This window comes from Nematolebias whitei, chromosome 3, assembly GCF_014905685.2.
Source record: "Nematolebias whitei isolate Nwh7 chromosome 3, NemWhi1, whole genome shotgun sequence".
Taxonomy (NCBI): domain Eukaryota; kingdom Metazoa; phylum Chordata; class Actinopteri; order Cyprinodontiformes; family Rivulidae; genus Nematolebias; species Nematolebias whitei.
In genome coordinates, this window is record NC_056500.1 from 23,094,881 (window position 1) to 23,117,013 (window position 22,133).

Consider the following 22,133-nt stretch of genomic DNA (forward strand, 5'->3'; position numbering starts at 1 on the left):
TTCCTCCCAGAGTTACCCACAGCTGCACTGTGCAGTCTCACCTCCTGCTTCATAACTGTTCACACAGGTTTGGGGTTCTGCAGGCGTTCTGAGCGTCTGCACCCGATCACAAAGTGCCAGGGTGGTTCCGGAAGTTGTGATGGTTTCCTTGCATCGCGTCTGAGATCTGCAGGCTCGGCTTCCTCTCCAGGTCCTCGCTATCGCCTGCTGCCGTCCTCGAGCAGCGCAGAGAACGCTTTTTAAAGAAGTCTGATACGAATCGGACCTGCGGAGGCAGAAAAACAAAAGCAAACGTTGGGTCAGTTAGGAGACGTTCCTCCACGCCTTCCAAGTGCTGGAGTTTCAGGAACACGGAGGATGTAAGGGCAGGGCTGGAAATTGTGATTACACATGTCTGGAGAGGTCTGTGCACAGATGTTAAATGACACATGAACATTCACTCGCACATCTGAGAGGAACACACAGAGAGCTGGCACTCTTCCTGTAGACCATTAAACACTGGGCCTGGATGCTTACAGCACACTGAAGACCAGAGGCTTAGGACCCAATTAATCATACACTGGCACACACCCACACACACACACATATATATATATATATATACATATATGTACACACACTCTGCTACTCAAGAAATTTCCACAAAGCACTTCTGACTGTGGTTCAGTCAAAACAGGGAAGTGGCCAAACAATAAAAGAAGGCCAGCTGGGTGAGGTGGAGGGGAATGGACGTTTTGGCTGAGAATCGGTCAGCGCAGCCACGCCGAGCTACCGGGGGGGGGACTTACCGACTTTCAAGCTGCTGCTTAAATGAAACCAAGATGAAAAATAAATCATCCGTCTTTGAAGGGAGTATCACTAACGGTGAGATTTCCACTGAATGTCAGTTTCACGTTTGAGACCGTCTCACCCATGTTTGCTTTTCCAAACGTTTACACCCACTGTGGTCAGGTTTAAAGTCAAGATGTCATGAGGCATTTCACCCGAGATGAAATGTCAAAATGTCAGCGTTTTAGGTAAGTCAGCTCGTCATACACAGTGAAAACAGGTCTTAATTGTATTTGGTGGAAGTGTTTGTGTTCTGGACGTCTAAGGTAAGGATCCCAAGCTGTTGCAGCGTTTTAAAGGACGTTGTCTGAGACTCACGTTGAGTACAGCAACAAGGGCTCCCTGCAGCAGCCCCACCAGCACGTCGCTCCAGTGGTGCTTGTAATCAGAGACTCGGGTGTAGCCCACATACACGGCAAAGGCCACCAGGAAGAACTGGATTGTGGGCCGGAGGAGTCTGGCCCACTTAGCCGCAAGTCTCGCCTGCACATACAGCTGTGATTAGAGACAAAGTGGAAAAAGAAGTCAGCAAAATCAGACAACAAAATGATGAAAATATGAAAAAAAAAAAAAAAAAAAAAAAGGAGATTTTTTTTTGGGACGTAGTCTTTGAAGGATTAATGCAAGATGGTTTGTTGTCAGATGGATGATATTCAAGCCCACACATCTCTAAATAAACTGGAAAATGGGTGTGCTTTTAAAAAAAAGACATCTGAAGTTGACTCTGAAAAGGTGTTGTGTATACTAATACTAATTTATATCCACTATACATGAATTTGAGCACAATATATATTTTTTAAAAACAGTAAATGCAATGAAACGTATAAATCTGACAACTACCACATTTTCCGGCCTATAAGTCACACCTTTTTGCCTAATTTGCATGCCCTATGACTTATACACCGAAGCAACTTACTTATGTTTTTTCCCATATTTATATTCTAATTATTGGCTGAGATATGATCGTTTTCATTCATTCTGACACTGAAAATATTTAACACTATCATTTTTAGCCACTAGATGGCACTCGAGTTGTATGGCATGCCATTGTGTCATGTAATAGGTAAAAGTTGCTATTAATGACACAATCGGATTGCCATATCCTTCCATCTTCGTCCAGCTCGCAAGGAGCAACCATCAAATTAGCTTAATTTTGCTACGCAGCACCAACGAAATGAAGCTAATTTGACCATTGAAGTGCAGTTATTAAGTAAAAGTTCAACTTAGACACACATTTACTATAAAGTCGAGCAAACAAAGAATTGTTTTTAGGTGCTTATCTTGTTAAATTTCGAAGAAATGGACAGCGAGTCGTCCCTCTGTGCGCTCCTTCTTCCGCGTATTGGCTTTTGAAATGCAGCTGATTTGACCATTAAAGTGCATTTATTAAGAAAAAGTTAGACTGAGACACATCTTTACTATAATTTTGATCAAACTAATTATTTTTAAGTGTTAATCTTGTTAAATTCTTGTTAAAGTCCTCCCGTGCACGCTCCCGCGGCCGCCATTTGGCAGCCAATCGATTTTTGGCACAACACCGGCCCACATGTCCGGGTTGTCAGAGGTAATGCGTAACAAACGCATCAGCGGTGATGCATAATAGATGTGACGTATACTGCAAAGCGACGTATTTATGGATTTTTCCACTTTATTAGACATATTTGGATTGATGTGACGTGTACGGTGGAAAATACGTATGAATGTCCCTATGTTTCTTCTCAGCTCCTGTTCAAGGTGCAATAACTGGCATCATGCTCGTGTCTCACAGCCACACTTCACACTGCAGCAAGTTTTACAAACAGTGCACACATCACAGCTGAGCAGCTTTTCAACTTGTCTGAACTGTTCATGTCTCTGGACAGAAGCTCGACTTCTTCTGTCCTTTGAGCCCTGCTTGAAACACCCAGGCTAACACTCCCCGGCTTTCCACATAGAGACAAACAGTTCAAGTCGAGCTTGAAAGAGGCTGTTTGTTTTGTTTGTGTAGGGTTGTGCAAAGTAGTTTTTAGAAGTAAGTGTTTCACCTGCAGTGGACAGCATTAAAGTGTTGTCTGTTTGGAGAATCAGTAAAATAATAATAAATCTCATGTGAGCTCAAGCTAACAATAACTCAGAGGAGTAATTCAAGAGCTCATTTCCTGTATTTAAAAGTACTTTATCACATTAAAACCTCTTCTTACACCTCATCATTTTCTCACAAGATGTATGTTTTTTTTTAATTATCAAAAATTCATTAAAGATTGTTGATAGTGGCTGCAAAATATAGTCCACCTCTACTCAGATAAATCTACCAGATTATTATTATTTTTGTCTCTCTCAGAGTACTTTCGCTGTGTTATCTGCTTCAAACAGATAACTTACTATTTTTGCAGCCAAACTGTGTTGTTTACAGTGTTAATCTTTTAATTTTACAGTTTCTAGTTGCTGCTTTGTGTTTAGAGCAGCATTAACTGTGAGCCACGGCTGATCTGTGATGAGACATGATGGAGCAGATTTTGAGTTTGTCTTTTTCAAATGCTGCAAACTTGATCTTGAGCAGGCCTTGCATGGATTAGCTGTTAGCTTTCAGATCAATCTGACTGCCGTCTGCTGCAGGTAAGATGCTGACTACTCTAAACAACCCGTTTCAACAATCCATAATCTCCACTGGCTGTAGAGAAAGGCCGCAGAAGCGTCAAGATTTTTTTATTTTCCACATTCCTCTACTGAACTCCTTCCTTGTCCTCGTGTGTTCACAGGCTTAAACTGGCTCCAGGGGTCTTTCCCCCCTCTTAACAATTAGCCTTTGATTCCACTTTCTACGCAAATCTACTGCAATTCCTGACACAAACTGAGATTTTTTTGCACTCTTACAGCGATGCGCACTGCATTATTATTCTTTCAAGTCGTAAGGCTACACTTACTGCAAGGAAGATCATGCAGTACATTCCAAAGGACGAGTGACCAGAGTAGAAAGACAGTCTGCAAAAAGAAAATGGAAGACAAATGTAAAATAACAAACAAAAAAATTAAGTACATTTTTTTTTTTAAATCACAGGATATTTATGAATGATTCATAATTCTCCTACCTTGATTCTGTGACGTCCGGTAAACTGCCGGTGCAGTTGATCACCTGCATGTATCCTGTGCAGACCTTGGGAGCGCACACAGTCATGAAGTTAGGCCTCGGACGGCCGATCGTGTACTTGGCGAGCTCAGTCAGCGACTGGCTGACCACGGCTCCAAACAGAAAGGTGCCCACCACCTTATAGAGTGCAACCACATACTGGTTGAAGTTGGAGTTGGAGTAAATCTTCTCGCTGTACACCAGGTAAGCCTCTCCAGACAAGATCTGGGTAATAATAATAATACTTTTATTGCTTCTTTGCAAGGAAATGACATTTTCTTTTAATTGCACGCTCCAACTGGTAACCTTTAATTCTGGAAAAATATAGAAAGACATCAAATACTTTGATACTTACAATAATAACGGTGCAGGAGATGGTGACAGCTGCCAGCATGCCGTGGGTGATGGTGTCTGGTTTGATGGGATACATGATGCTCTGGTCATCACAATAAATCCCCCGTTGATATGGCTTGGACATGATGGTCAGGATGATGAAAGGCAGTGAGGCTGAGGAGAAACACAAAAACAAATGTTGATTAGCGGAGATTTTTCAGCAAACATGAAAAACAACAACGAGGCGCTACTTAAAAAAAATATACATGCTAATGCTAGCAAAAGACAAAAATGAGCATGTTCATTATTTAAGAAAACACTTAAATATCTGTATGTCTCAAGGTCTTCAGACGTTACATCACCTGTATTTTGAGATCAGAACTAAATATTTCTTTAAGGAAACCGCTTTTCTACTGCTAGACGTTGGGTTTAAAGTTACAACAATAAAAGCAGCCCCGGAGGAGAAAACTTAAAAAAGTAGCTAAATCACAGGGTGGGACGCCACAGCAAAGAATGACAAAACTAAACAGTGGAAAATACTGTAGCTCTTTGTACAAATGATACTTTTGGCATTTTTGTGTTTTAGGCGAGCTGAGACACTGGAATGATGTGGCTGACTAAACTAGGGCAAACGAACTGAGGCTGACAGAAATGATGATGTCCTTGAGTTCAATTCTTCTGTTCAAATATCCACACTAATGAGCCAATCCTTTTGTATTTTAGGAGAAACCTTATGCTTTGTTTCATATAAACTAAGAAACCGATTCTTTTGATGCCTTGTACTCCAATTGAACTCGAGATGTTGCCATACTTCTTCCCTCTGTTTTATCCCCACAATCTGTTCCAGCTGTTGGAATTTGGAACTGACTCGTCTGTCACCACGTCCCTTCTGAAGGCTACGATGGGGACTTGTGGAGCTTAATTCGAGGCAGATCCAAACAGCACGTAGGAGAAAAGCCTCATCTCCACAACTGCAAAAACCAGAAGTGATTTATCCAGTTTTGGTCTCTTTAGAGAGCAGAAATTAGTTTATCTTCACAAATATTTTGTACACTTTATGCCTCAGTTTTATTGCAGTGCAAGTCTTTCCTTCAGACTTTCCAGTTTTTATTTCTGATATTAATTAAAGAAGTCAAATGGAATGAATATGATGAAAATATCCAATATGTGGTAGAGGAATGTGCACTCCACCCTAATATCTACAACAGTCTTGGGGCCGCTATGGAAATACCAACCAGCTGCAGGCTAAATGCAAGAAAAACAGACAAAAAAAGTGCTGAGCAAACGTGAGAAATGCGCTCGCCAATGGTATTACGTTTCTGTGTAAATTAACAGCGTACCCCTCCCATTCTTTCACAAATAATGTCTGCAGCTGACACGATTCCAGGAGGACTTCCAGTGAGACTGACTGATGGGAGCGAGCACGACGAGAGAGGCCAAAAGGAAAATACACAACTGGAAGGCGGACACGACTTCTACTGAAGTGAAGGCGTGGTGTTTAGTTCCACTGCATGCAATGGAGTCAGTCTAATAGTCCGCAGACTTTAGTTTGTAGGTGGAAAATTGTTGACACTAAGACTAACACACTTATAATCAAGAAAAATACAACTGAAATGAAAGAAAAAAAATTCAACAAACCTTCAATTCTGAGCGCTCAATGACAAAAACAATTAAATTTCCTCGTATATTTCCAAGGCTACAACATGGTAACTAATTACTTAGCAACATGCCAGTAGCACACATACTCCTTAACTCATGCCATAAAGACAAAGAGTTGTAGTTTCACATCAACTCCTGAGGCATCCCCAAAAATTCTTGGTTCAACTACACATATATTACAAAAGAAGTAAATAAATAAGGTGTATAACTAGACAAACAACTTGGGCTGCAGGATGTTGGTGGTCAGTGCCGTACGTCTCATAATTATGAGGCCCAGGTTGTGCCAGGAGGGGCATTTGTTGTTAGCTGTTGGGACTTGCAGAGGGGAGCAGCTGAAAGAAAACCAACAGCACAAACAACTTAAATTCACATTTTACTACTTTTTCCATTTATATCTATTGTAATTATATATTTTGTAACTGTTTTTGTCAAAAAAAAAAAAACTAGTGGGAATAACTTTACAATTGTATTTGATTTCTGGAAATCATGTGAGGACCCCCCCAGTTTGGTGTTTTGTGACCCACAGAGGAGACTGGACCTCAACTTTACGTTATCTTTCATCCAAAAGACTTCTTCGGTCCGAGGAGCCACAACAAACTCAGTCTTTTAAGCAGCACACTCACATAGTGGGTCAACCAGTTTGATGGTGATAAGATGGTTTCTGGAGTCCGCCCTCTCCCCCGCCGACTCTGAGGCAGCTGTAGCTAAAGTGGTTCAAAACATCAAAGTTCATGCTCAATAATCCAGAAGTGTAATAATAATTCTGTAATATGATAATACAAAAATCCAGAAACCATCTTATCATCATCAAACTGGTGTGCCTACTATGTGAGTGTGCCATTTAAAAGACTGAGTTTGTTGCAGCTCCTCGGACTGACGAAGTCCTTTGGATGAAAGACAAAATATTTAAACAAAAAGTAACCATCCAGATGAGCTGACTGAACATTGTTGGATTTTTTACCTGGATTATTGAGCATGAACTTTGATGTTTGGGAACCATAGTTTTACACCAATAAGTTGCCTTCAGGAAAGCCATCGAAACCTAATTAGATCCATCTGTTTGTTTCACAAACTAAACTTATTAAAAGAACTCACTTAACACAGTAGAAAACTAATAGGAAAACTTTTCAAACCAGACATTCCTGTTGGCACCTATTGAGTTTGATGGACTTAAGAGGCATTTTCAGCAACTAGGGGTTCAGAACACCCTCCAAACACCACTATTTTTGCGATCTGCAGCTGGTAGACTTGCACATTCACACTGCAGATTACCACTAATCAACACATGAGGACTGAAACCTCGTTTGCACATCTATCAGCCGTGCTAGGATGTGATGTGGTACCCTGGGGTTTTAAAGTTAGCTTATTTCCCCTTTCAGTGCCACATAACAGTGTTTGAAATAACCACAACACAAATTTCAATAAATTCAGCAGTATTTAACTAACATCCCGTCTCAGGAGAGCATTTCGATATGGATTTACTGATGTGGCTTTTGGGTGACGGCGCCTGCATCTTGCTACCAGCTGAGCATGAGAGGCACATACTTCTGGGGGTTTAAATACATTTAGACCCTTACATGCAAAACAAACAAACAACATAAATGACCAATTGGCCAATGAATACAGGGTGCAAGAATGAGTAAGGTAGTCACAGTCAGTTATGAATCTTAAACGGTGATTACACAGCATCCAACATCTGCAAGGTGCTTGCAGGAGCATTAATGTAAATGATGTCACCAGAGTCAATGGAGGGGAGGAAAGTAGCAGTTACAAGACATGTCCTAGCATTCAGAGTTAGACAGGATTTATTTCTAAAAAAGAAACCCAATTTTACTTTCAATTGCTTTACCAAGTTTTAGACATGAGGCTTAAAAGAGAGATCAAGGTTCAAGGTTCTTTATTGTCATTCGCATCATGTGGTACATGAGGTGGAACGAAATTGTGTACTCAAGGACCCAGTTAAACCTAAAAATAGCAAAAATACAAAATATAAAAAGAAACAGCATACAATATAAGGATATAAGATATACGCTAAACACCAATAATGTCAAATAATACAGTGTATTAAACAGCAGCCCGAACATGAGTCTGTAGTGAGCATATGGGTATGAATGGATACAGCTCCATAAAGAAAAGAGATCAGCAGCATGGATAATCAGCAGCACAGATAAGTCACATATCAGCAATTAAAGTGGCATTACAGTGATTTTTTATTATTTTTTTCCTTTCAGTGATTGTCCTGGTTAGCGATTTATGAGGGGAGCAGGGTGTGCATCGACCAAAATTCCCAAGTATTTGTAAGAATAAAAAAAACTCAATAGGAACACCATTCATAGATAAGATAGAAGGAAGGACTTTTGGTACAGACGTCATGTTTGAAAACAACATTCCTTTGGTTTTATCAACATTTATCACCAGTTTGAGACAGAGCAAATCTGACTGGATGAATGCAGACTGCAAGAGCTGGAAAACCGTAGCAACTGTTCTAGCTCGACAAACTTCTGCGTCGTCAGCATAGAAATGTAAGGATGCATCAGGAATGATTTTTTACGTAGATTGTGAAGAGGGTGGGACCTAAGACTGAGCCTTGTGGTACACCACTATTGACAGTTAAATAGCTGGGAGATGTACCATTATGGTGAACATATTGCCTTCAGTCTGAAAGGAAATTAGAAAACCAATCAATAGTATGGTCTGAGCAACCAACGTCTGAGTGTATGGCATAAACAAAGCATGAGTGTGAAAATTAAACTGTATGTTAAATACTCTAAAGTGAGGTTTGGGTATATTTTAACCCTAAGATCTGGATTGCTAGATGTACAAACTAATTGTGTCCGCCCTAGAACTTTTCGTGGAAAATCCATGTTTGTTGTTGTTCCAGCTGACAAGACCCCGATGGGGACATGGGGGGGCTGCAAGAAGACAAATTACATCATTCAGTCTCAAATTTTTACACCACGTGGAACGTTTGTTTACATTAAAAACAAGGTAGCACTTTAAACTATTAGGGAATGACTTGTTGAACAATATATAAAATCGGTGAGTTTTAAATAGTTTGTCTAATAGTGGGTATAGTCTGTCAATGTGTTTGTTCAATTACATCATAAATGTCACTATAAAGCAAAAGAAAAACAGAAATTTGTATATAGGAGTCATGGGAACAGTTATTTTGACCAGTATATGATCATATATCAATTTGTCAAAAAACAAGTGTTAGTTGTCACTAAATTACGCTACACACGTAATAAGCTCACAATAGTCTAAAAATATTTAAAATACTGTACATTTAATTATGGGTTTTAAAATCTTGACAAATTTTCTTAACAAAACATGTATTTTGCCAGTTTCCCACAGTTTATGGATGGAATGAAGTGAAGGCGTTAGGCTTTAAAAGCCCCTCACCGGGTTTTTTCTGTTTTGTTTTATTTTCTGTCTGTTCGTAAGGTGTTAATTTAGCAAACATCTAAAAGCAAATGCAACTCATAAACTTACAAATTTAGGTGAAATAAAATGATGCAAAGAGTCTGAACTGAAGTGTGTGCGAGTGTTTCACGAGCCCCGTGCATTTTTTAAATGCAAGAAACAAACAAGCCAGTCTCTTGAAAAGCAGACATACACAGATCACTGACAAAAATAGACCCACCAGCACACAAAGTAGGCCTCTGGCACACCACGAGACAATCCCACAACCCAAACTGACATCGCCGAGGAGCTGCCTTCACTTAAAGACAGTCTTAGACTCAGACAAAACTCAGACAGATGCAGCACATTTTGCATTACATTATGTAAAAAAAATAAAATAAATAAATAAAAGTACAGAGAATATGAGGAACACCTTTCAAGACACCTGACTTGACGGACCAAGCAAAGAAAACGCTGCCTATTTGGAATGTGTCCAGAAGATGATTTCACAGGAAGTCAATCTAAAACGTTAATAGTAGTGTGAAGAAGGAGAACGCAGCTTTCCTGTCTCAGATTTAGGAAAAAAGTCAACATCTAAAGGCTTTGATTACACTTCTATTAAACTAAGACTTCTTTCTTGTGCCTTTAAATCAGCTTTAATCCTCAGTGGCACCTCAGTGTCGTTCCAAGCTGAAATAAGATCCACTGCAACAAAGAAAAGTTTTAAAGAAGACACACACACACACACACACACACACACACAACAGCTTAAACAGAGCGTTTCTTCCTCTGTTGTAAATACAGTTGCCTCAATGAGTGGAGCTTTATTTAGCTGGCAGATGTGTAATTATGTAGAAACATTTTGGACCACAATCTCATTCTGAGCTGGGCTGTATGTCACTTCCTCGCTCCAATTGTTTGTCTTCTTCCATTTCTTGTCCTGCTTTCCTGACTGTGAGCCTGTTTTACTCCATTCCACCATAGTAGATGTTTGACAGCTCGAGTCGAGCGGTCGTGTTCACCTGGAAGTTGTGACTTGGAGCAGCCTTTGTTTCTCTGACCAAACTTGCTGCACCTGCAGAACCATGTGGGTACACAATGACTTTCCTCAGTTTGAAAAACACACAGTCTGGGTTTTCAATGTGTGCGTGTTGTTCTCATGCCCCTGGGCTACCCTGCTCGGTCTCAGATTTCCTTCAGGGTCACAGCTGGAATATCTGCCCCTCCATCTAATTCCTTCCACTCTCATTTCCTGCCTCTCCAGCTCGAAGGTCAGCGAACGAGTTTCCTCTTCCTGCCAATCTTTTTCCTTTTGTTTCCAACTCCCCTTTTTCCCATTTTGTATAAACAATTTCTTCCTTCCTTTATTTTTCAATGGCTCATTTGTTCATAGCTACCCTTTTCTTCCACTGACTCCTATTGTTGATAAGACATATTTTTGCCTCACAGCTGAAGTGCTGCTGTTCTTTACTCTCCCTTGCTCTCTCTCGCTCTCTTTGGTTTCCTCCCTGCAGCCTAAACAAGTTTAGCAGTTTATCAGGTAATGTTGGCGATCTTTAAAAGACACGTCGCAGTAACAAAACAACTAATACCTCCCTGTGTCTGACAGTCTCACGCCAAGCCACACTGACTAATATGGAAGGTATGTGCTGAGCCTCTGGAATCCACACGAGGAACGCCCAACTTCAGTCACACCAAATCCTGCTGCTGCTGCAGCCCGTTCTGTAGTTGTAATCCTCCTGTTTCACTCCGTCCATCATTTACGCATGCTTAACTTCAAGCAGAGCAAAAGGGAAGAGATGAGGCTGTGTGATTTTGAGGGAGAGACGCTAAATCGGGGCTGGCAATCAAAGAAGTCTGGGTTTTGGAGGGGATCAAAGAAATGGGCCACACAGGTTTAAACCTAAACCAGTCTGTGGGAACGGGGGAGTTAAAGTCAGTTTGAAGTGTAGAACTATAATAATCTTTAAAAGTTTACTAAAAATACTCAGGGATGTTGCTGTGTTTCCTCTTTTAAATTCACAATCATATGAATAGCATTTATCTGTTGCCTTTCATGCAATTTCTTTAAAAAAAAAAAAAACAGCTTATTTAACATTAATCTTGTAATCGAGCTCAAATCAGAAATCTTCCTTTAGGCTATAAAGACTAGCCCAAATGAGGACCTGTTTTATATTATTTTTCATCCTTAAAACACAATTTGTCAAAAAAAAAAAAAAAAGAATGCTACATTAGCCAATAATAAGCGTATACACTTTTTGCATGACACCATTTGTTTTGTATTATCCTAAACTGTAGACATTTAATAGTAGCTAATGTGTCTACCTTCACACCAACAATATTTTGGACAAAGAGTTAGAAATCTTGAAAAAATATTAGGAAACGGTTGTTCATTTGGTTAGCCTTTAGACTAGCCTGGATGAAAAGTTATGTTCTTTTCTTCATGCTTTATGACTGATGTGGTTTTAACTAATTTAATGATGCAGTTGGTAGAGCTGTTGCCTCTCAGCGAGAAGGGCTCCGGTTCAAATCCCGGCCGGGGACCTTTCTGAGTGGAGTTCTTTGCATGCGTGGGTTTCCTCCAGGTACTCCAGTTTCCTCCCACAGTCCAAAAACATGCATGTTAGACTGATTGGCAACTCTAAATTGTCTCTAGGTGTGAGTGAGACAGTGAATGGTTGTTTGTCTTGTTTGTCTTTATCTGTCCCTGTGATGGACTGGAGACCTGTCCAGGGTGTTCCCCACCTCTCGCACTGTGATAAGTGGATATGGGTACCAGCGACCCCTGTAACACGAAAAAGAAGAAGTGGATAAAGATAATGGATGGAAGAATGGAAGGATGTTTTGCCACAACATTGCATCAAAAAGGAACCGACTATCCTTTTATAATAGGAGATTTCAAAATAAACACCCATTTTCTTTGCATCATTTTACAGTAGCTCAGTACAGACTCAGAAAAATGGTAAATGGACTATACGTATATAGTGCCTTTCTATCTACGGTGATCAAGATACTCAAAAGTGCTTTACAACACAATCTATAAGTATAAGTGCTATGTGTTGTCATCACTGTATGTTCCCATACAATGGCAAAATTAGTTCTCTGCATTTAAACCATTGCACCTGGGATACAGCCAGGTGGAGCAGTGGGCAGCTATGTAAGTGCCCGGGGAGAAATTAGGGATTAGGTGTCTTGCTCAGAGACACCACGACATGTATGGTATGGTATGGTATGGTATGAAGTTTATTCATTTTAAAAAAAGTACAAAACAATTCCATAACAATATATAAAAAAGATACAAAAGATTTAAAATGAAAGGCAGCAGAAAGAAGAAAAAATCTTATTATATCTGCCCCTTTTTTCAAACAATTATTTCAGACATATTAATTTTCAAGTAACAGAACAAAATGAATAACTTTCTAATTTTTCTAATTCTAATAAAAAACACACACTAAGCTACTTCATATATACTTTTTTAACAATCTAGATTTGATCTTTTTCTTAAATGTGCACATTGACTTGACATTTTTTACATCACTCTCTAGACCATTCCACAATCCAACTCCTTGGATTGAGGTAGACCTTCCCTTCAGACTAGTTCTGAATTTTGGTTTGACAAATATCTCTATCCCCTTAAGATTGTAGCAACTTTGTCTTTTAACAAAATTTCTTTGGATATGGGAATGGCTGGGGATTGAACCTGGGACTTTTGGGTCCCGAGTTGGCTGCCCTACCTCTACCCCATCTTGGCCCATCTGTGCCTTCATTTACCTCCACACACATATTCATACAGCACTCTACTACATCTTTACAAAGATAATCTGAATCTAGAGACTAGTCAGGGCTTTAGATCACATTCATGCACCGATGGGACACACACTGGAGGCAACGAGGGGTTCAGTGTCTTGCCCAGGGACACTTCAATGTGACTGCTGGTGGAGTCGAACCCCCAACTCTCCCATTGGAGAACAACTGCTCTAACCACTCGGCCACAGATGCTCATACCCAAAAACTAACAGTTACAGTACAAATATTTTTTAAAGTAGAATCTACGTAAAAAAAAACAACAACTGATCAACTGCTTTCAGCCAGAAATGCAGATAAAAGTGCAATTATATCACATAACTAAAAGACTGCGAGTAACACCTAAAAGCTCAACATTTATTTACTGAAAGCCAAAAAGGGGCAATACATGAAAAACAATGATTTTCTAAAAAACTAATCTAGTAACAGATGATTTTTTACACAAAACTCTTGAAGACAACGTCACCAGGGCCTTACGTTTGTAAGCTGTCAGCATATTTACCTTCTAGAACATGGTGCTCAGTTTGTTGCAATCTACAAAATCACCACTAGATGTCTCTAAATGCCACACACTGTTCTCTGAATGGGCGTTTTGTTTCTGCCTTTATCGTGACTCTGTGCTTCCCTGTCATTACAGATCCTGTCTGGAAAGCATAACAAAATCTGTGCCCTTTTGTTTGGTAATCAACAGCATTAACCGTTAAGCCTTTTTAACACGTCGGTTGCACATTCATGTTGAAACAGAAGAACATGTTAAGCTGCCACAGTTTCAGGATTTTAATTCACACTAAACAGAAACACAGTCATCTGTGTGCTTGCACACGTCATGAAGTCAGCTAAATTTAATTAATGACGCTGGTATAAACCCTGCGCTGCACACGCTGTCTCGTATCTCACTCCTATCAGAACAAAAACAAACAGGGCTCTGTTTCCCACAGAACTTTGCTCGTAGATTCAAGCCAAGATGTTCCCATGACACTGACCGCCTGATGAAAACAATTCCCACAACACATCTTTTCTGCTTTCCTCTGAGAGCTGAAGACAATCCGTGTCTTCCAAACAGAACCTCACAAGAGACTCGGGTCCCGGGAGATGCTGCAGCTCAGTTCTACCATCTCACAAACAACCACTAAAATAACACTAAATCACTGCTAAATGACAAAAATATATACAAACTGTTAATCAGCTTTGGACAAGAGTGTTTCGTTTCAAGTCATTTGTCACAAAAATACAATCCTGTGATAACTTAGATATCGGGGATCTGAGGAAAGGTCATAAAAATACTTTACCTGTTGTAGATGTAGTAGATGCAGGAATATCATAGTAATTCTGTCATTAACTGTTTAATGTGAATGTGACAATGGTGCAAAGGCTTATAAAGTGGAGATTGCACAAATTACTAAGAAGGATTTGAGACTGCGGTGGATTTAAGATGGCAGAAATCTACTTTGGATCTCATTAGATTCCTTGTTAGCTTGCCAGTTTGTCATGACTAATTTGAGTTTCTCCAAGCTAACGTAATTCAAGGTACTATTTACAAGAGATGAGGTACTAATAGTTCGTTACCTTTCCTCAGAACCCCATGGCTTAGCATCTGAACTATTACTGTACTTTCAGCTCAATCATAGAAAGAACCAAACCAGAGCACCTAGAAGCAAGGTTTCTTTAAGCAATATCATTTCTCTTGTGCTCTGATGCGTTTCCACAAAGTCTAACAATGTTTTGTGTCGTACACAGTGATGAGGTAAAACATGTACAGTACACATGGAAAAACAAAATGTGGCCCTGAGGCAATTTGGTGTCACACTAACTGGAGGAACTTGTAGAAAACCCTTGACTCACGTCCAATTACCACTCGTTTCACTGACACCAACACCTAAGTCATGCAGCAACAAGAGCTGGGAGGACTCCTCCAAAAAACTCCACCTGTGGCACGTATGAGTTAAAGTTGCGGGCAGAGAGAGACTAAAGCCTGGTCTGTCATCTCTGAGCTCTGGGCCAACACACACAATATATTATAGAGGAAAGGGAATGCACAGTGCTCGCTGCAAATTTTCGGAACAAACGTTTGAGCATCACAAACGTTCCTTCTATCAAATCAAACAGGAGAAAAGTTGAAAATGCACACCTCTTTGAAAAAAGAAGGAACTGGACACAAAAGATGGTTAAACGTACAACGGCAAGAAGAATCAACAGAGATGAGGTTGACGTTTGATCTACTAACCAGTTTCTCTTAGAAGTCAGTCCATCCATCCATACACAAACATAATACATACATAATCTTTAACAGCTTCTTTGTTTTCAGGTCGTGGGGGTCACTGGTGCCCATATCCAGCAGTCACTGTGTGAGAGGTGGGAGACACCCTGAACAGGTCTCCAGTCCATCACAGAGGCAAACAAGACAAACAACCATTCACCCTCAAACTCACACCTAGGGACAATTTAGAATGATCGATCAGACTAACATGCATGTTTTTGGTCTGTGGGAGGAAACCGGAGTACCCGGAGAAAACCCACGCATGCACGGAGAGAACATGCAAACTCCACCCAGAAAGGACCCCAGCCAGGATTTGAACTGGGGCAACCTGCTCGCTGAGAGGTGGCAGCTCTACCAACTGCACCACCGTGCTGCCCTCTCTTAGTCGTCCCTAGATCCAAACTGAAATCCAGAGGTGACTGGGTTCAAAAAGTGTGGAGTAGTTTACCTGATCGTTTAAAGACCGCTGAGACTGTTGAGTCTTTTAATGTATGTAGTCTTTGTATGCATGTATGCATGTATTAGGGGTGTAAATCACCAGCTTTACCACAATACGATATGATATTGATTTTTTTGTATAACAATACGATTTTTCTCGATATCACACGATACAATTTTGATTCTATTCAATTCACAAGTCTGCGATCGATATATTGCGATATTAAATGCCCATCTCATTTACATATAAATAAATGTACAAAAACAATTCAAATATGATTTAAACCATTTTATTTATGTTATTACAGGCACCAGGCATTTAAATAAAACATTTTTTCTTAATTAAGGAAGAAAAAATAAATGACCTGTTCAGTATAGTCTCACATTTCTCATGTTTAAGTGCATTTTTTAAACCAGTTAACTTAAAAGTGCACTGATTATATTTCAGTTATAAAGAAACAAAAATAGATATTGAGCTTACATAACATGACTATCAATGCCGTGTTTCTTCTTTAGGTGAACGGCCAAATTCAAACTGGCACCTGTTGCATACCACATGAGTTTTGTGTGTTGAACTGTCCTTCTGTCAGAATCCAAAATATTTCCACAGTGTGGATTTAAATCCAGCAGGAGAGTGAATTTCATTATCTGTGTTTTCTGCCTCGTCTGCCATGTTGCTGAGGCGATCGCAGAGCGCAGCCGCGCACGGAAATGGTGACACAAACATGCCTTGGGAATTTCAAAATAAAAGCATATTTTAAAGATGACGATATGAATCGATGTTTTAGTTTTACCACAATATAAATGAATCAATAATCATTTAATTGCTATACTGATTTAAATAGATGTATTGTTACACCCCTAGTATGTATGTATGTACTGTATGTACACACACACACACACACACACATACATATATATGTATATGTGTGTGTGTGTGTGTATAATTAGAATATTAGAACACTTGGGTCAACTGTTCTTGTTTTTTGTGCCATTTAAATAAATTGACATTGATGTTGGCATATAATGAAATTTAAATTGTTCCAACAACACAGACAAAACCCATCTGAAAATGCTGGTTCTGTTTTCCGTTACTGGCGAGAGTAATTACAAGCGCAGTTGTACAGTCATTCCCCGGAAACCTCACGCAAGCTTGGGGTTGGCTTCAAGATTATTTAGGTGGCAGGAAGGGAGGCGGCACGCAACCGACTGACCAACCCAACCCAGACGTTTAACCCCAGACCTAAGTATCAGTGAGCATCTCAGCATCATTATTTCTACTAATTGTTTAAATAAATAAATCATACAAGCCAAGCATACGAAACATCATATCTCGTGAAGAAACCACAAAGAGCAGGATAAACTCGCAGGATAATGCCAGTCCGTTGCACAACAACTCATGTCGTTTGGCTTGAGGCACCACAACGAAGAAAAAAAACATTCCAACCCAAAGTGGCACATTCCACATCCACACATTATCACTGTGGGTGAGTTGGGAAATCATCTCTGCTGGCGAAGAGGCCACATTTGTCTTTTTGTAACAGATATGTGTCAGTTTGTCAGTGTTGTAATGTAACGAAGCAGAAATACTTGGTTACTGTACTTTAGTAGAATTTTGACGATTCTTTACTTCATTATTTACGTTTCTAGCAACTTTCACTTTTACTCCACTACATTTCCTCAATAAAATGTGTACTTTTACTCCGATACATCTCCCTTAAACGTCTTCGTTACTCTTTCCAGCAATATAAAATTAGAAGAAATCTGATTGGGTAATGCCTGTTTGTTGTCAAGGGCAACCAACGAAAGTAGCACTCTAGAACGTTCCGCCAAGCCAACCGCAGAGCAAGCGCTGTCGAGGCAAGTCTCATTATGGATGTGACCACCATGATGGAAGTTTCTAACAGTGACAGACTATTGGAGAGAGAGGAACTCTTTCATTGTCCACTTCAAACTTTCCAAGTTTTTGTCATTGGATATTGCACCCAATAAATGTTGTTTTGGAAATTCTAACCGTTTACTTTTACTTTAAGTACATTTTATATGAGAAATTTACTTTTGATACTTAAGTACATTAAATGTCAAATACTTTAAGACTTTTGCTTAAGTATTTTTTTAAGGAGACTAACTTTTACCAAAGTAATTTTATGGTAAGATACTCATACTTTCACTGAAGTATCACTTTGAGGTACTTTATACAACACTGCAGCTTGTATACTCCACTGTCAAACTACAGTGGACAAGTTGTAAACCCATCTTCATTATTTGCTTCCACTGTCTTGTAATCTTCTAAAGTGACCTTGGTCAACAGTTCTCCAGACCTCCTGAAGGTCTTTTAATGGTTAAAGTATTTGGACTTTGTCTACTTTTCTTAAAACTCATTTTCTCTCCAGTGCTGACATGGCAGCATGCTGAAAAAAATAATGCAATGTGAACAACTGGAGGACAAAAGAAGCTTCAGACTTTAAAAAATATGTCTACAGATGATCAGTCCCATGTGAAATAGATAAAAAAATCCAGCAAATATCTGACAAGACCTGAGGGACGCATAATAATTCAGCTGATCATTGATCATCAATCTGTATGCCAATCTTTCAACTAATAAATGGTTTAAATGTTGATTCTACTTCTATGAGAATGTTCTATTCATGTTTTATTGAGTCTCTTAAAGGAGCTGGTCACTGATTTCAGGAAAGATTCTTCAGTTGCCACTCCTGTGGTCATTAACGGTGAAGCTGTTGAGGTGCTGCATCAATAGAACTATCTGGGAACTGTTCTCGATGATAAACTGAACTTTGATGCAGCCTTTGAGTAAGTTGGTCAGTCTGTTTGTCCTGCATTTGGACAGCAGATATCTGCATCCAGATGGAAGCAACCTGAACTCTCCACTGTGTGGTGATCAGGATCTGCCAGAATCAGCCTGTCCTTGTTCACCGACATCGCCTTGTGTAGGTCAGTGAAGTTCTGTAGGGCTATGCCATCAGTTTTGCTGCACATCTTGACAATCTCCAAGAGGTTGATCCTGTTCTTGTATGTTAACAAACCAACAGATGAAGGTAAAAGTTAAAAGAGACTCAATAAAACATGAATAAAACATTCTCATAAAAGCAGAATCAACCTTAAAACCACAGAGCTTCCGATAAAAATACATTATCTGGCGGGAATTCTTACAAAGTGAGTTCACATGTGGGTCAAAGGTCAGTTTATCATCGAGAACAGTTTCCAGATAGTTATATTGTTGCACCACCTTAACAGCTTCACTGTTAATGACCACAGGAGTGGCAACTGAAGAGTCTTTCCTGAAATCAGTGACCATCTCCTTTGTCTTAGAAACATTTAGCTTTAAAAAGGAAGACGCACATCATTCAGTGAAGTCTCTGACCACAGGCCCAGGGTTTGGATCAGGCTTCTCGACAAACAGCGATTATTTCTGTACTGCTATTTTAATGTCTCAATGTTTTGTCTAGTACGGATGTTTTGTGTGCCTATGACTGTGAAACAAATTACCCCCTGGGGATAATCAAGATTCTTGAACTTGAATAGTTCTTTATTGTTGCGAAAAATAACATTTTAAGTGTCAAATTGTGTTGTCTTGGGAATTTATTCCAAACAAAATTAATGGTAATAAATAGGGGTGCACCGATTGCAGTTTTCTAGCTGAGCACCGATTTCTAAAAAGTCTGACCTGCCAGTTCCGATTTTGTTTTCTAAGCGACACCGTCAGGTGTTATAAGGTCACAATGCACCTTCAATTTTCCAATATTATTCTGTTGAAAAACATATCCCTGAACAATATCCTAGACACAATACAAACTTGCTTAACTGGCCATGAGGTAGTGCTCTGAAATATAAATGAAGTTTAGACAATTGTTGCAAAAACTACCAAAAAAATCGGTTTCTCATGCAAGTATCGTCCGATTTCCGATTTCCCAAAATTAAGGAAATCGGGGCCGATTTATCGTGCATTCCTAGTAATAAATTGTATTTTTGTGTCTAAGTGCCCAAAGATCCAACTGAATCATCTGTTAACACAAAACTGGATCAGCAGTTGTTTGTCCACATGGTTCATGTCAGAGTAAGTGGCTTATCAATTAAAAAGTCTTTCCAGTGTTCGTTAAACCGATGCAAATGGCCAGAGATTTACACTAAAATCGTCTTAAAACCCTGGAGTTGTATCCATTGTGATCAAACATTGTAAAATCTCGTGCAACATTTCAAGATCTGGACTGGGTTGAGAATGACTCTCAGGCATATCAGAGCAAACAGCTCAATGGAACTGGGAGTAGGAGCCATTTTTAAATTCCTCCTGAAGTTTCACACTAAAATCCCCTCAGACATAGGTGTTGCAACCATTATATGTGAAGGGGACATTAAAAAAACATTAATTTGGACCCCCCCCCCCCCCCACCCCCCCAACTTTTACTATGAAACAATGGTTCAGTCAGCGCAGTTTCTCTTTTTTCATAAACAAATCCATTCCACTTGATCAATAGGAAAATACTCAAGCCACTAAAAATCCACTCCAGGTTTTCCTGGTTACCTCCAACTCAGTTTCTCTGCGTCTCCTTCTGCCTTTGCAGAAAACACGCACAGGTGGAGGAGATGGAGACACCTCTGTGTTGTTCGCTCACCAACTTAGCAAGTTTAGTGTGGGCAGTTATTTACCAGGGGGTTGATCATAAATATATATTCATGTTAGGAGGATGCTTGAGAGAAGTGGAGCGCTACGTCTGTAGCATGTTAGCTTAGCAGTAACTGTGACGCTGAAAGACGCTGCAGGTGTAAGAGACGCTGTGTGTTCAGGTGCATTAAAGCTGAAATGTCTTTTAAACCCCACACCTTACTGTCCTCAAGCTTCGTTAGAAACATCCTTTAGATGAGTAGTGTTGAACACAAGTGGTGATATTTTTTTTATTTCTCCATTCATTCAACCTTTATTTTGACAGGTAATCCCATTGAGCCTTGAGGACTCATTTACAAGAGAGCTGATTTCAACAAAGAATGATGACAACAATGGACAACAGCGACAACAATAAACAATTATAAAAAGTCATACTGCAGTTTGTTTGTTTTTTACAAATAGGATGGCTAAAAGAAAAAGGTAACAAAAAGAAAAAACAGCTAGATTCTAAGGCAAATGTAGAAAACTAAAAACAGGAACATGTCTGCATTGGTCCCTGCCAGGAGTCCAACAGATTCTTAAAGCCACTTAGAGAGGTCAAGGCCCATAAACACAAATAGTGCAGATCAGAGGCTGTGTGTGTTAAAGTGCATTCAAGTTGAAATGTCTTTAAAACCCACAGCTGAATTTACACAAACTTAGTGAGAAACACGCTTTAAAGGAATCAAAGTAAGGAAATATAAATGAAATGTTGCTTTTTTGTACACTACGCGCATGCACACACACACACACACACACACACACACACACACACACACACACACACACACACACACACACACACACACACACACACACAATAGTGTCCCCCCCCACACACACACACACACACACACACTCTACAGATGCTTCTGACGCCCGTGCCGTGAGAGGCACGTGTCGTGTGTTTGGAAGCGGCAGCATTCTTCACATGGTTCTTGGCACACGCAAATATTCAGGAAAACGATGAATATGCGAGTTGCGCACGCGTAACACATTTCCAGAAATGAACAGTCCGACTCGTGCAGCCTCGAGAAGCTCCAGCTGCACAGCACCAACACGATCAGCTGCTCCACATCAGTTTCAGTCCTGCTCAAGACGTTTTGGTTCTCGTCTTGCAAATAAATATCCATGTTCGGTTTGAATCCGTTCCAATGGGTCAGAGACGAAAAGGAACCGCTGAGCACCGAGGCGCATTCGCTCACTGAAGAAGAAAACGCCAAACGCTCACGCTTGGTTTGAACTTTTTGTGTGTAAAACTTACCAACCAACACGCACAGCACATCCATCACCACGAACAGCTTCTTCTTCATCAGATCCTCCATCTTCTTCTGCTTCTTTATGTGTGGAACATCAGGAAATGGTCGGTTTTTCGGGGATAGTCACAGAAGCGGGTGCTCGCCCTCTCTGACATAAAAGCTGCGGAGAACCTGCACGACTGGTTTTTCCGGGTTCTGTGTCGAGTGATCATTACCTGTGCTGGCATCGAAAGCAGACTCGTGCGTGCGCGCGTGTGTGTGTTTAGCTTAAAGACGATGCAGCTTCCTCTGTGCGCGTTACAGCTGCGATCCTGAAGTTTTCATCTCTCTCTCTCTCTCTCTCTCTCTCTCTCTCTCTCTCTCTCTCTCTCTCTCTCTCTCTCTCTC

General features: G+C 40.1%; 1 protein-coding gene across 1 annotated transcript; it reads right to left on the bottom strand.

The window, feature by feature from the left end:
- Nucleotides 1–106: 106 nt before the first annotated feature.
- LOC119407853 (phospholipid phosphatase 2-like) lies at nt 107–21,904 on the bottom strand. The gene is made up of 6 exons (XM_037674678.1): nt 21,752–21,904; nt 4,290–4,441; nt 3,897–4,159; nt 3,732–3,789; nt 1,147–1,323; nt 107–265 (listed from the first exon to the last, which is right to left on the bottom strand). The coding sequence occupies exons 1-6, from the start codon at nt 21,810–21,812 to the stop codon at nt 107–109; spliced, it is 870 nt and encodes a 289-aa protein (XP_037530606.1). The 5' UTR covers nt 21,813–21,904.
- Between the last annotated feature and the right edge of the window lie 229 nt (nt 21,905–22,133).

Coding starts and splice junctions, on each gene's coding strand:
- LOC119407853 (XM_037674678.1), bottom strand. CDS start 21,812: ATGGAGGATCTGATGAAGAAGAAGCTGTTCGTGGTGATGGATGTGCTG. Junction 4,442..21,751: donor TGTGCTGTGCGTGTTGGTTG/GTAAGTTTTACA, acceptor GTTTCTCCTCAG/CCTCACTGCCTTTCATCATC. Junction 1,324..3,731: donor ACTGCATGATCTTCCTTGCA/GTAAGTGTAGCC, acceptor CTCTAATCACAG/CTGTATGTGCAGGCGAGACT.